Source organism: Puma concolor, chromosome C2 (genome assembly GCF_028749965.1).
Source record: "Puma concolor isolate L17-30 chromosome C2, mPumCon1.1.hap2, whole genome shotgun sequence".
In the NCBI taxonomy this organism is placed as follows: Eukaryota; Metazoa; Chordata; class Mammalia; order Carnivora; family Felidae; genus Puma; species Puma concolor.
In genome coordinates, this window is record NC_141675.1 from 93,307,229 (window position 1) to 93,322,539 (window position 15,311).

At 38.3% G+C, this 15,311-nt stretch overlaps 1 protein-coding gene and 1 pseudogene across 1 annotated transcript in view; one reads left to right on the plus strand and one right to left on the minus strand.

The window, feature by feature from the left end:
- RABL3 (RAB, member of RAS oncogene family like 3) overlaps positions 1-15,311 on the plus strand; it is a 38,112-nt gene that overhangs the window by 2,276 nt on the left and 20,525 nt on the right. Inside the window, exon 2 of the mRNA XM_025912941.2 lies at positions 2,247-2,338. Within this exon, the coding sequence (XP_025768726.2) occupies positions 2,247-2,338 (92 nt within the window). The remainder of the gene's footprint in view (positions 1-2,246; positions 2,339-15,311) is intronic.
- LOC112849328 (glyceraldehyde-3-phosphate dehydrogenase pseudogene) lies at positions 8,314-9,653 on the minus strand (annotated as a pseudogene).

Sequence of the window (15,311 nt, forward strand, 5' to 3'; positions counted from 1 at the left end):
AGTTCTTACTGCTGACAATCTATCCAGGGTTAGTCAACTCTTCCCACCCAAAACAGTTAATTCATGGAGAGCTATACAATATTAACTGCATAGAGATGTTTGCTGACACAGTTAAGCTTAACTAGAAACTCAAACCTTGCATCAGGCTGGTAACCAAGCGTGTAGATATATGTCTCCAACATAGACAACCTACATGGAAACACCAATCAACAATATGCCCTAAAGGTCACAGATGTCAAATGCAGTGCAGTAAATACAAAGACAGAGCCAAATTTGGGTACTCAAAAATCTAAAAGTCTGTGTTGAAAAAAATAAAAAGAATTAAAAGGAAACCTGAGAAAATGTTTGATTCAACTGCATAAGACAGCTAATATATAAAGAGGTTATGTAAATTGATAACCCTAAACCCATTAGATAAATGGGCAGAGAACATCAACAGATAATTTCGTAAGAGAGGAAAGACAACTGATTAACAAAGATTGTAATGGATATCTTTACCAGAAGGTAAAGAAATGCAGACTAAAGCAAGATGTCACTTTTTTTTTTTTTTATCAAATTAACATAGATGAAAAAGCAACAACATACATACTCTTGAGGTGCAACAGGATCTACAGGCTTATATGTATGGCTGGTGGCAGAGTAACCAGATGAAAGTTGTCAACATATATCAAGAACTTTAAATGTTCATTTCACTTCTGGAAGGGTATACTATGGAAATCATTTTAATTTGAAACAAAAATTTAAACAAGTCTTTTCTTAGCATAGTGAAAAGTTCAAAACATATCTAATAATGAGGGAATGGTTAAGTAAATTGTTATGTCTACTCTCTGAACTACTATGGAGACATTAAAAATGTTTCTGAAGGGATACCTGGTTGGCTCAATCAGTTGACCATCCGACTTCAGCTCAAGTCATGATCTCAAGGTTCTTGAGTTTAAGCCCCACATCTGGCTGGCTAGCAGTCTGTCAACGCAGAGCCCGCTTCGGATCCTCTGTTCCCCTCTCCCTGCCCTTGCGCTCTCTCAAAAATAAATAATATTTTTTAATGTTTATGAAGATTCTGTAATAACATGGAAAAATTTAGCCCCTAAATAAATATTAATTAAGGCACTGTTCTGGAGACTGGAGATGAAAACAATGTGTAAAACCTAGTCCCAACCCTCAAAGAACTTAAACTGAGTGAATAAAAACTATAAACAAAGAAGTGTAATAAGGTGTTTTTTAAGTGCTTTGTAGAAAAATGTACAGGGCACACAGGAGACCCAGAGGATGGTGGATAGTGTGCTTAGTTCTACCTCTGTGTAGTTCAAGAAAACTTTGTAACTAGAAAGATGCTGAGTCTTGAAAGATTAATTCACCAGGCCAATTTGGGAGCGAAAATGAATGGGCAGGATGGGGAGAATATTTCAGACCAAACCAGCTATGTAAACAAAGGCGGGTATTGTCTTTAAGTTTACCATGTATATATTCACAATAACAACCTACTTTTAGAAACCCCCTGCTAATGGTATTAAATAAACCTACATGTTGCTTATAGGGCTCTTCAGGCCATTTTTCCTTTTTTAAAATTCATTCCAGATTGTCTGTAAATATAACTCTTTATAATAAAAAATAAACATAATTAATAGGTTCATACACAGGAATGCCCACAAACAGGTGGTCTAAATTTTTGCTACAACTAGTGTTACATAAAGATTCACCAGCTATGCTTGTTACAGTGGCATCCCAAAATGCTGTTAATTGAATGAGTGACTCTACATACAGGTATACAGAAGAACTCATTCTCTTTCTTCTTCATCTAGATCTCCAAATGCTAGTTCTAGCATTAATAACTACATTATCTTGAACCCAGTGGGTCTACAAGAAAATAAAGTTCTGCCTTAAGGTAAAGGACCATGATGTAGAAGAGGGAATAGAGTAGTTCTATTTTCCCAAAGGGTCAAGTCTGAGCCAGGTTGTTGACTGCCTTTTAAAAATCACTATATAGGAGAACTAGAGGGTCTAAATATGAAATTGTGAAATGGTGAATCCCTGTCACAATATTCAAGCACAGTTTGAGAGAACCACTGTCTTTAACCATCTTCTCTGTATCAATAAAGCTTATTAAGTGGTTGGTATGGTATGACCACCCTTCAGCCAACCATACTTTACCTATCATTATTACTGCATATGCTCAGTCTTACTTTTGTCATAATGGATATTTCAGCATGTCTCTTACATGACTAGAGTTCTTAAATCTTTTACAGGTGTTGGGAAATCTTCACTGGTTCATCTTCTGTGCCAAAATCAAGTACTGGGAAATCCATCATGGACTGTGGGCTGCTCAGTAGATGTCAGAGTATGTGTTTCCGATATTTTAGTTTTTCTTTAGTCATATTAAAGATCAGTCCTTCAAACTACATGATCAAATTATAGTACTGTAGTCAAAACTGTTACTAATAGCTAGGCTTTATTAACTACCTACTCTGTGTTAGATACTATGCCAAATGCCTTGTATGTCTTTTCTTATTTAATCTTTTTTAAACTGAGACATAACTGGAGAAACTAAGACATGGAGAAGTAAACTACCTTGATCAAATTCACTCAGTGCAAAAAAAGCAGAGTTAGGATTGGATCCTAGACTTAACCCAGTCTATGGCCATACCACCCTGAATGCACCTGATCTCTATCTATCTAAGTAGTCTTAATCCAGAGACTTCTGTGTTAATTACTGTGTTATATACCCAGAATTCACTTAACATGCTCCATAAATAATTCTATCTAATCCTTTGGCACTAAGACTGACAACTTGGGGCTAGAAATATAAAGTCAAAAGCTTCTGGAGCCTTATATCTGGGTCTTCTTCTCTTCCACTTCACATTTAGCAAACTTGGGTACAGTTTCCTAACTCTCTATCTTCCCAGATACTGTTGGTCTTTGCTAATCCCAACTAGTCCTGTCCAAGTGTCTCTTCTGCTAGCATACATCTCTCCATTGACTTAAGAAATGAAAAGGGAAGGAATTGTTCAATTGAATTAGTTCAATTGACAGTTATTTTCCTTCAGTTCTTTGAAGCTATTGTCCCATAGACTGTGACTTATATTTCTAGTGATTGGAAATCTTTTGTCAGCCTAATTATTATTCCTTCTTAAGGTAATTTCTTCTCTCTAGTTGCTTTTAAAAGATTTTTTTTTTTTATGTTCTGTAGTTTTGCTAACTTATGTCTAGGTATGTGTTCATTTTTAGTCATCCTGTCATAAGGTTGTGCCTCTCCTGTCTGTCTTTATTTTTCAAATTTTTTAGCCACTATCTGTTGTCTTCCCTCATTCACTCTGTCTTCTCCTTTTGAACTTGTATTAGATTTTTTTAATGTTTTATTTATTTTTGAGACAGAAAGAGACAGAGCATGAGCAGGGGAGGGGCAGAGAGAGAGGGAGACACAGACTCCGAAGCAGCTCCAGGCTCCGAGCCGTCAGCACAGAGCCCGACGCGGGGCTGGAACTCACGAACTGTGAGATCGTGACCTGAGCCGAAGTCGGACGCCCAACCAACTGAGCCACCCAGGTGCCCCAGAACTTGTATTAGATTTTTATTCTCTGTGTCTTTTAATTGTACTTACATGTTTTCTATTTTTTGTTTCTCCTTTGTGCGTTCTGGATCATGTATTCATATCATTAAGAATTTTTGGGGGCGCCTCGGTTAAGCATCTGACTTCGGCTCAGGTCATGATCTCAGATTCGTGAATTTGAGCCCCGCATAGGGCTCTGTGCTGACAGCTCAGAGCCTGGAGCCTGCTTCAGATTCTGTGTCTCCCTCTGTCTCCACCCCTCCCCCACTCACACTCTGTCTCCATCTCTCTCTCAAAAAATAAATAAACATTAAAAAAAATGTTTAAAAAAGAATCCCTTCAATTATGTCTAATCTGCTTTTTAATATATCCACCAAGTTTTCATCTCAGTAACTATAATTTTTTATTTCTAGATATTCCTTTTGGTTCCTTTTCAAATGTCAAAATCTTTCAAAATATCCTGACCTCTCATTATGGTTTTACTTTTTATTTTATTAACATAGTATTTGATGATTTCTTTTGGATTGTTTTATTTTTTCTGAGTGGGTGATAGATATTCAACTTGCTGTGTATGCTGACTATACCTCATGAAAATATATGTCTTTGTATGGTTTATAATTCTTTGAAGATGATCACATCTTCAGCAGGATATTTTTTTTCTTCTTCCCTGTGGAAATTTTGTGTGCTTGTTGTGTGAAAGTACAGTACCTTTTCATTTCTGTTGCTGCCAGAGCCCTAGGGATTTCAAGGGTACTTACAATTTTACAGCTAGGAGTCTCCATGCCACCTAGATAATGTATATTCTTTAAGTTTCCGATTCTAGTACAGGCCTGTGGTTTTCATTTTTTGTGGACCCTCTATCTGTTCTGTACCACCCCTACCTGAAGTCCCTGACAGAAAGTTTTTCCTACTTTTCTGAACCAGTGGACAGTTCTTCCTACTCTCTTTGACTGGGCAGCTCACCAAGGGTCCAGATTTCATGAAGGGAACTGTAGTCTAGTCTTTGTCACCCACTCATATATATTCTGCCTTAGAAGCCAGAAAACAGGGGCACCTGGGTAGCTCAGTCAGTTAAGCATCCAACTTCATCTCGGGTCATGATCATGAGATTGAGACCCATGTCGGGCTCTGCATTGACAGCACAGAGCCTGCTTCAGATTGTCTGTCTCCCTCTCTCTCTACCTCTCTCTCTCAGCCTCTCTCTCTCTTTCTTTCTCTCTCAAAAATAAATAAACATTAAAAAAAAAAAAAAAAAAAGCCAGAAAACAGATCTCTATTCCTGGATGGACACTAAAACTCCAGGGACCAGCCCCTGAAGCTGTCTCCTCTGAATCTGGGTCAGTTCCCACTTCTCACTCTAATTTTAAGTTCTTCATTTCTGGCATCTCAGGATTTCCCTTTATTTTCTTGAACTTGTCCTCTTTATTTTATAAAAATATTTCTATGGCATTTCTGTGAATTTGAAGTCAGAGGGGACCTGTATGTGTCATTTCAGCCTGCTATGTTCCCAAATTCTTGGATATAGGAGAAAAACAAATACTAGATAATGAGTTCATTTGGCAACTTGCCAATAGCAAGTTCTGGACCGAATTTCCTTTTGGACTTTTCACAATCCCTTTCTGTGGGAAAGCATAATATTGAAAAGAAACTTAGATTTAAACTCCCACTTCCTGGGTCAGTTCCCATATTGCCTTTTGCTTCCTCAAGAGTGACTTTAGAGTAATCAGTTTACTTCTCTGAGCCTTAGTTTATCCTCTACAGAATATAGGTAAATAATGCCTGCTTTAGCTAGCCTTCAGGTTTGTAGGTTATGTTATACTGTGACTGATTTTACTGGAATGAGTCTGGTACTAATTGGCTCCTATAAAGCCAGGCTGGCCTGAACTGCATTATTGTTGAAGAATGGGGCATATGGAGGTGAAAGTTATAACTCTTCACTGTGTCTTGAGCTAGTTGGTCTCTGTCTTTCATCTTTGAGAAGAATGCATTTCTTGAATGACAACATAAGTGAAAGGCATTTGTAAATGATAATCTTAAGGAAAGTTGTCATAGACATGTAAATTGTTTTGACTACTGTTGTAATAAAGTAAACAGTTCTTCCCTCTAGCAAGAATGATTAAATCTGATAAAAACCGGGGCGCCTGGGTGGCGCAGTCGGTTAAGCGTCCGACTTCAGCCAGGTCACGATCTCGCGGTCTGTGAGTTCGAGCCCCGCGTCGGGCTCTGGGCTGATAGCTCAGAGCCTGGAGCCTGTTTCCGATTCTGTGTCTCCCTCTCTCTCTGCACCTCCCCCGTTCATGCTCTGTCTCTCTCTGTCCCAAAAATAAATAAACGTTGAAAAAAAAAATTTAAAAAAATCTGATAAAAACCATTACCTAAATAGCTTGGAATACTTTCTTCTGTAGCAGCTTTTGTATTGCAGTTATAGCTTCTATGTTATTGAAACCAGAGAGAGGGTATCTCCAGAATCCAGGTAGATGTGTTAATACACTCTTTTCAAAACTCTTAGAAACAATTGTCTGTTTTAGCTCATTTTTCATCTAAGAGCTTACTAAAAATAGAGATAATAAAGGTGATAATGTAATTGTTTAATTCAAGTATTGGGTGAAACTAATGCGCTTAATGTATGTACTCAGTAATTACTAACATTTGGATTTAGTATGCATTGGAGAGGTATTCATAACTGAATTGAAGGGAAAAGGGAAAAGTTTTATTTTACAGTGTTCTTCATTCATGACTGTCTTCTAATTTTGTTGCCCCAAGTCTAATGGGACTAATATAAATGCATGGCTACTCTTAATCATGAAAACAAGACTTACAGAATTTTAATCTTTCCGCAAATTATAAATAAGGAAATTGACTTGTAATTTATTGTTCATTTTAATGGGATTTTAACTCTCTAATTTACACATTGCATACAATCAATATTTATTGACTTCCTCTTTGGGCAGCATAATAATGTGCAAGCACTGAGGAGAAATTTAAAAAGAAAAGACAATCTCTATCCTCACTAAGAATGTGAAGTAGGATCTAGTAGGTGGCACAAAGTTCATATATATGAATAATTTTAAAAATAACATACTGGGGTGCCTGGGTGGCTCAGTCGGTTAAGTGTCTGACTTCAGCTCAGGTCATGATCTCATGGTTCGTGGGTTCGAGCCCCGCATCGGGCTCTGTGCTGACAGCTTGCTCAGAGCCCGGAGCCTGCTTCGGATTCTGTGCCTTCTTCTGTCTCTGTCCTTCTGCCTCTTTTGCACTCTGTCTCTTTCTGCCTCTCAAAAATAAATAAATGTTAAAAAAAAAATTTTTAAAGAAATAAATAACAATAGTACTGAATGATGGCTTACTTTGCCTAAGCACCGGTTTTACAAACTAATTCAAGTGATTCCCACAACAACCCTTCCAGATAGGTGCTCTTAGTGCCCCTATTTGATACATGAAGGAGTAGAGGCACAGAGGTGTTAAATGTCTTGTCCAAGGTCACATTGCTAGTTAGTGATGGGTTGGAATTCAACCCCAGGTGGTCTGGTTCAAGAGCCTGTGCTCTTGAGCACTATTCTGTACTGCCTCATGTTCCAGAATGGTATTAAGAAAAAGTATTCTGCTGTTGAATACAGTAACCACTAGACTAATTGTGGCAATTTAAATTTAAATTTAATTTAATTAAAATTTTAGTTCCTCAGTTAAACAAACTAGCAACATTTGAACTGCCTAATAGTAACATGTTGCCAGTGGTTACTGTATTGGACATTTCCATCATTGCAGAACATTCTGAGACAGCACTGATAGACAACATTTATAGAGAAGGTTAAGTGTTAATAGCAGTTCAAGAGAAAAAGTTGAGGTGCTTGTAAAGAATGGAAAATTATATTGAGTGTCAATGATTGAACAGGTGGCCTGGACAATGGACAAATGGACTGACTATTCCTCAAGAAGGGGGATATATATTATAGGTGAAAGAGAAGTAAATGATAATAAATTCACTACTGGACATAATGAAGGGAAGTATCTATGAGCTCTCCAACTGCAACTGTCCAGAAGGCATTCAGAGATGAGGGAGGGAAGCTTAAGAGAGAATTCTAAATTGGACTCATCTATATAGATATAATCCCAGACCGTGAGAGATGGTGAGTTTTTCCAAAAAGCAAATTTAGAAAGAGAAGACCTGAGAGAAAACCTTGGGGTATATTTGGAGAGTTGAAGATGAGAAGAGAGGTCAGAGAAAGACTGATCAAAGAGGTAAGAAGATAGCCAAGATGATGAAATACCACAAGAGTAAATGGAGATGAGAATTTCATGAAGGAGAGAATGAGTTTTGATATGAAATGCTATAGAGGTGTAAGAACTGAGAGAGAGGGGAAAAATGGTGATGATGAAGTCAATCCTGACCTTTGACCTTTGACCTTGCAATGGAAAGTTAGTAGTAGAAACCAAATGATGTGAGTAGGCAAAGAGGAAATAGAGACAAGTTTAAATCCATCTTTCACAAAGTTTAGAGGTTAAATAAAGGAGTGAATGGGTACAGAATAGAAGGGAAAGCAACAGTCTTTTTTTTAAATAGGGGAAATGAGCTTGGCTAAAGGCAAAATAAGATTACTAGAAAGGAAGAGGCAATTAGCAGTAACCTTTATATTTTTCATTCATCCATTTGTTCCTTTAGTACATATATTACATGCCTCCCGAGTTTCAGACACTGCAAGGAATTGGAAGTATAGCAGCAAATTAGACAAGTTTGGCAGTATACTTTTTTGATGGTACATGACAAGGTAGGGGTCCCCAAACTCCTCCCCTTCTTTGGGGGGTCTGGAATGGAAACTGTATAGAGGTCAGAAGATTCTCAGTGTGTTGGGGAATGGGTTGGGCCAAGGACTTCCCAGCAGCTGAGGGCCTCTCTCTTCTTGCTTTCATTGGTGCTGGTGGTCCAGGGAGCTCTTACTCCTTAGAGCCCATGTGGACCATAAGGTCTACCACCCATTGCCATAGCCAAATTCATTGTCATACCAGGAAATGAGCTTGACAAAGTGGTGATTGAAGGCAATGCCAGCCCAGCATTGGAAGAGTGGGTGTCACTGTTAAAGTTGCAGGAGACAACCTGGTCCTCAGTGTAGCCCCAGATGCCCTTGAGGGGTCCTCTGATCCCTGCTTCACCACCTTCTTGATGTCATTGTGTTTGGCAGGTTTCTCTAGGTGGCAGGTCAAATCCATGACTAACACGCTGAGGGTAGGGACATGGAAGGCCATGCCAGTGAGTTTCCCATTCAGCTCAGGGATGACCTTACCCATAGCCTTGGTGGTACCAATAGAAGCAGTTATGGTATTCTATGCAGACCCGTGGCCATCATGCCACAGCTTCTCAGAGGGACCACCCATGGTCTTCTGGGTGGCAGTGATGGCATACACTGTGGTCATGTGTCCCTCCATGATCCCACAGTTGTCACAGATGACCTTGGCCAGAGGTGCAAAGTAGTTGGTGGTACAGGAGGCATTGCTAACAATCTTGAGGGAGTTGTCGTATTTCTCATGGTTCATGCCCATCACAAACTTGGGCACATCAGCAGAAGGGGCAGAGATGATGACCCTCTGGCCCTATCCTTCAAGTGAGCCCCAGCTTTCTCCATGGTGATGAAGACCCAGTGGACTCCACAACATACTCAGCATCAGCATCACTCCATTTGATGTTAGCGAGACCTTGCTCCTAGAAGACAGAATTAGGCTTTTCATTGATGGCAAGTTTCCCATTCTCAGCCTTGACTGTGCTGTTGAGTTTGCCATGGGTGGAATCATACTGGAACATGTCCATGTTGTTAAGGTCAACGAAGGGGTCATTGATGACAACAGTATCCACTTTGCCAGAGTTAAAAGGAACCGTGGTGACCAGGCACCCAATATGGCCAAATCCATTTACTCCAGGCTTCACCATTGTGTCTCAGGGATGTGGCTGGCACTGCATCAGAAGATGTGGCTGTCTGTCAAAGGGGGAAGAGCAGGGGCACCTGGATGGCTCAGTTGGTTAAGCGCCTGACTCCTGGTTTCGGCTCAGGTCATGATCTTACAGTTTGTGCAGAGCCCACTTGGGGTTCTCTCTCTCTCCCTCTCTCTGCCCCTCCCCTGCTCATGCGCTCTCTCTCTCTCTCTCTCTCTCTCTCTCTCTCTCTCTCTGTCTCTCTCTTTCTCTCAAAATAAATAAATAAATAATAAATAAACTTAAAAAATTTTTTAAATAAAAGGGTGGAGGAAGAGCAGAGAGCCTCTTCATGCTTTATAAAAGTTACAAATAATAGGGGCACCTGGGTGGCTCAGTTGGTTGGGCATCTGACTTCAGCTCAGGTCATGATCTCACAGCTAATGGGTTTGAGCCCCGCATCTGGCTCTGTGCTGACAGCTCAGAGCCTGGAGCCTGCTTTGGATTCTGTGTCTCCCTCTCTCTCTCTGCCCCTCCCCAACTCATGCTCTGTCTCTCTCTCTCTATCAAAAAATAAATAAACATTAAAAAAATTTAAATAAAAGTTACAAGTAATAGGTAAACTCCTCAAATGAGGTAAAGCCTTTTGTACTTAGTCTTGATATAGTTTTTAATAAAAAATCAAAAGGTGAGTAAATGAGAAGTACCAAAGTGACAGCAGCATTGAGGAGTCTGGTTCCTTTTCCCACTTAATTAGCAGCATATACTGTTGCTACATTTTGAGAAAACCCTTGCTTGCATAGCTGTCAAGTCTTTAATGACTTAAAGTATCAGATACTTGATGACCTGATTTAAATATAAAACATATTTCTTATAATTTGCCATTACTCTCAGTCATGCTGGGTTCTTAGCATTGCACCAACTGACCACTTACTGTATCCAGAGCAATACTTGTTGTAATGTCAAGTTTTCCCTTGGAGACCACTCACCCATATGAAAGATATGTCATAGCTACAAACTATAAGCCACTGGTTTAAAATTGTTAGGACTCATTCCATTTGAATTAAGTTAAGCTAAATATTAGTTGAGCAAGTTGGAAAGGAAGAAGGGTACCTTCTCTTGTAATTCTGGAAGGAGACAATGAAAGAATTGATTAGGGAAGGTATTCTGTGGTAGGAAAGAGTATAGATGAGGACATCCATGTGGCTTGGGAGTGAGTATATGTAGCCAGAGCAAGCTGGCTAACAGACCTAGTACATTGCAAGACTAAGAGGGCATGCTACATATGTATTACATGATTGCTATTCTTGGAAGTCACTGTACAGTTTTTTAGGGGAGGCAACATTAGACATTTGAAATAATTTTAGAGAAAAAAAAGTGATGTCCTGCATTGATTGCCAAACTTAATTATATGTCAGAATCACCTAGGGATCTGTCTGTAAAAGTACAGATTTTTGACCCCCATCCCAGAAGCTTCAGGGACAGTCTAAGAATCTAATTTTTGTTTAAGAAATCAAAAATGCAACTTGAATCTAATTTTTAACAAGGTTTCTATTTGTTCTGATTTAGTTCATTTTCAGAATTGTACTTGAGAAGCACTGGAATTTAGTCAAATAAGAAATCCAATGTAATAAACCCTTGGAAGATGAAATATTCTGAATTTATTCATTGATTTAAACAAACATATCCAAGCATCTAATATGTGCCAGGTATTATGCTATTTTCTTGGTCTACCAATATGAATAATGCATGACTTCTTCCGTTAGGCTTACAGTCTAATAGAATATACATCAACAGATAAATTATACAATATGGTTAGTGAAATGATAGATGGATAATAACTTCTTACCAGGGTGTTATGGGAGCAAATATAGTATCTAACTGGCTCTGGTTGGTTTTAGATGGGGAAAGGAGGCAGAATCAAGAAAGGTTCACTAAAGTGGCTGAGCTTTTCAATAACATATAATTGACCCTTTCCAGTGGCTTAGCTTGGAAATATTTATAAAATATACGTTTCCCTGTGTTTTCAAACAAATTTCACATAGTTAAACTTTCTTTTAATGTTTATTTATTTCTTTGTTTTGAGAGGGGAAGAGTGGAGAGAGAGGAGCAGAAAGAGAGAGAGAGAGAGAGAGAGAGGGAGAAAATCCCAAGAGAATCCCACTGTCGGTGCAGAGCCCAATGCAGGGCTCAGTCTCATGAACCATGAGATCATGACCTGAGCCAAAATAAAGAGTTGGATACTTCACTGGTAATCCACCGATGCCCCTAGTTTAACTTTTTTATTGATGACTTAGCATGATCACATATTATCAGTTCTTTCACCATACAGCAAAATAGTGATACCTTTTATCACAATATACAGGAGTAATTTTCATCATCCACAGGGCTGCACAACTGCTATGATTTTGTTATTCTCATTTTTCTGTCCTATCCTCTTTGTTGTCAATCTGATAATGGTCTTCTCTTGTCAATGTGACGGTATGTAGAGTATCTTACTTAAATTTTTCCTTAAAAGTATTTGGACAAAAATATGTGAATAAGTAAAAAGTGTGATGCATTCTGTTAAATATATGAGTTTTAGTACATTTTATGACATCTATTTTTAACCACTTAGCTATCTTGCTTTTTATTATTTCACAGCCACTAAGTGTATATAATACAGCTTCATTTTATAGGCAAAGAAACTGAGGATCAGAAATATCAGGGATAATCAGTGGCAATCAAGAGTATAATCTAGGCCTCCTGATAACCAAAATAGTTCCATTTTATAAAATCAGCAGTTCTTAACTAGGGGTTATGGCAAAATCATTTGGAGAATGGTTCAAATTATGCATGAGCTAAATCCCAAAGGTCCTGATTCAGTAAGTCTGGTTTATTCTTTTTTTTTTTTTTTTCTTTAAGGACTTTTTTCTCTCTTTTTTTTCATTGTTACCAAGGTATAATTAACACATAAAATTGTAAGATATTTAAAGTGTATATCGTTGGTGATTTGATAGACATCATGAAAAGATTCTTCTCATCTACGTAGTTAACACATCTGTTACGTACTTGCTCGCTTATTTATTTATGTATTTATTTGGAACATTTAAGTTCTACTCTCTTAGCTTATTTCAGTTATATAATACAAAGTTATCAATTATAGTTACCATGTTTTAAATTAGATCCTAAGATCTATTCATCTTATAAACTCTGTACCTTTTTCCCAATCTTTACCCATTCCCAACTCCTGGCAACTACATTTCTACTGTCTGTTTCTAGAAGTTTGACTTTTTATTTAGATTCCACATGTAAGTAGTGCCATGCACGATTTGTCTTTATCTGACTCTTTTCACTTAGCGTAATTCCCTTGAGGCCCATCTATGTATTTGCAAACAGCAGGATTTCCTTTCCTCCTGGCTGAATAATATTCCAGTGTCTGTGTATGTGTATGTACACACCAAAGCTTCTTTGTCAATCATCCATTGATTGACATGCACTTAGATTGTTTTCATACCTTGGCTATTGTGCAGTGAACATGAGAGTCCAGATATCTCTTCAATATCCTGTTTTCATTTCTTTTGAATAAATCCCCAGAAGTGGGATTACTGGATTATGTGGTAGTTTAGTTTTATTTTTAATTTTTTAAGGAACTTCCATACTGTTTTTCATAGTCGTTGTACTAATATACATTCCTACCAGCAGTGCACAAGAGCTTTTTTTCATCCACATCCTTGCCCACACTTGTTATCTCTTATCTTTTTTTGTTTTTAAATTTTTTTTAATTTTGAGAGAAAGATCAAGAGAGGGGCAGAGAGAGAGAGAGAGAGAGAGAGAGAGAGAGAGAGAATGAATCCCAGGCAGGCTCCACACTGTCAGTGCAGAGCCGGACATGGGGCTCAAACCCACGAACCTTGAGATCATGACCTGAGCCAAAGTCAATAGTCAGATGCTTAACTAATTGAGCCACCCAGGCACCTGATCTCTTGTCTTTTTTATGACAGCCATTCTAACGGGTGTGAGGTGATACCTCATTGTAGTTTTTGATTTGTATTTCCCTGATTAGTGATGTCGAGCACTTATTCATGTACTTGTTGGCCATTGTATGTCTTTTTTTGGAAAAATGTCTCTTCAGTTCCTTTGATCTATTTAAATCAGATTGCTTGTTTTTTTGCTATTTAGTTGTGTGCGTTCTTATATATTTTGGACATTAACCCCTATCAGATATATGATGGGCATGTATTTTCTCCCATTCCATAGATTGCCTTTTCACTTTTTTGATGGTTTCCTTTGCTGTGTAGAAGCTCTTTCATTTGATGTAGTTCCACTTGCTTATATTTCCTTTTGTTGGAACATATATTTTTTTAAAAATTCTTGGAAGATTCTGAGGCACACCTCCCAACCACCACACTATACTCTGGCTCTTAGCTATATTCTAATACATATAGTTCCCATATATCAGAATCTATTTCTGAATAGTTATATAGTATAGTCAATAAATGGCTGTAGAGTCTAGATCATGAGAAAGGGCGAGACTTTATTTTTTTTATTAATGTTTATTTTTGAGAGAAAAGGAGAGAGAGAGAGACACAGAGTGTGAGTGGAGGAGGCACAGAGAGAGGGAGACACAGAATCTGAAGCAGGCTCCAGGTTCTGAGCATCAGCACAGAGCCCGACATGGGGCTCAAACTCACAAACTGTGAGGTCATGACCTACGCTGAAGTCTGATGCTTAACCAACTAAGCCACCTAGGTGCTCCTGAGGAAGGAGAGACTTTAGAGTTTACTCTAAGAATGTCTCCTGGAGGGTTTTTAGCAGAAGGGGATGTGATCTAACTTGCCTTTAAAAGGATCACGCTAATTACTATATGAAAAACAAATGGGAAGAGGGGTGCAAAGGGGGGAGAAATGAGTAGGCAAGGCTGTAGTGGGGAGATCATTTAGGAGATGATTGCATTAATTCAGGCAAAGAGATGTATCAAGGCTTTGACCTGGATGCTAAGAGTGGAGATGGTGAGAAATGAACTGATTTTTGATATATTTTTAAGACAAAAGCAATAGGATTTTCTGACAAATCAGATATGCAGTATGAAATGAGTTAAAGATCACTCTTAAGTTTTTGGTCCTTTGAGTAACGGGAAGGATGGAATTGCCTTTTACTGGGAGAAGAATAGTCTTAAGAGGAAGATCAGGAAATTATTTTCAGATATGTTAAATTTGAGGTGCCTGTTAGACATCCAAATTGTAGTCTAGTGGATATGGTAGCCTGAAGTTCAAGGGACTAGTCCAGGATGGATATAAATTTGGAATTCATCAACATAATGATGACATTTAAAATCATAAGATTAAATGAAGTTGTCAAGAGAGCCAGTATTGATAAAGAAAAGAGATCCAAGAACTAAACCTTGGGATGCTCCAACAATTAGGGAGGTAAAGATCACCCCAATGGAGACTGAAAAGGATTAGCCAGTGAAATGGGAAGAAAACCAGGAGAGCGCAATAACCTGGAAGCTATGTACTGCAAAGCCGAAGAGTAATTATTTGTATAGGTTGGGAAGGTAAGGTGAAAACTGCTCATTCGTTGATCATTGGATTTAGCAATGTGGAAGCCATTGGTGACCTTGATAAGGAATGTTTTAGTGGAGTGATTGGTGCACAAGTGTGACAGGAATGAGTTCAAAAGAGAATGAATGTAAGGAAAAGAATTAGAGACTTGAGAATAGACACCACTCTGGAGAACTTTTGCTGTAAAAAGGAATAGAGAAGTGGTATGGTAGCTGGAAGAGGACTTGAGTTCAAGAGAAGCTTATTTTAAGATGGGAAAAATTATGGCATGTTTGTATGCTGATAGGACTTATTCAACAGAGAGGGAATATTTGATGAT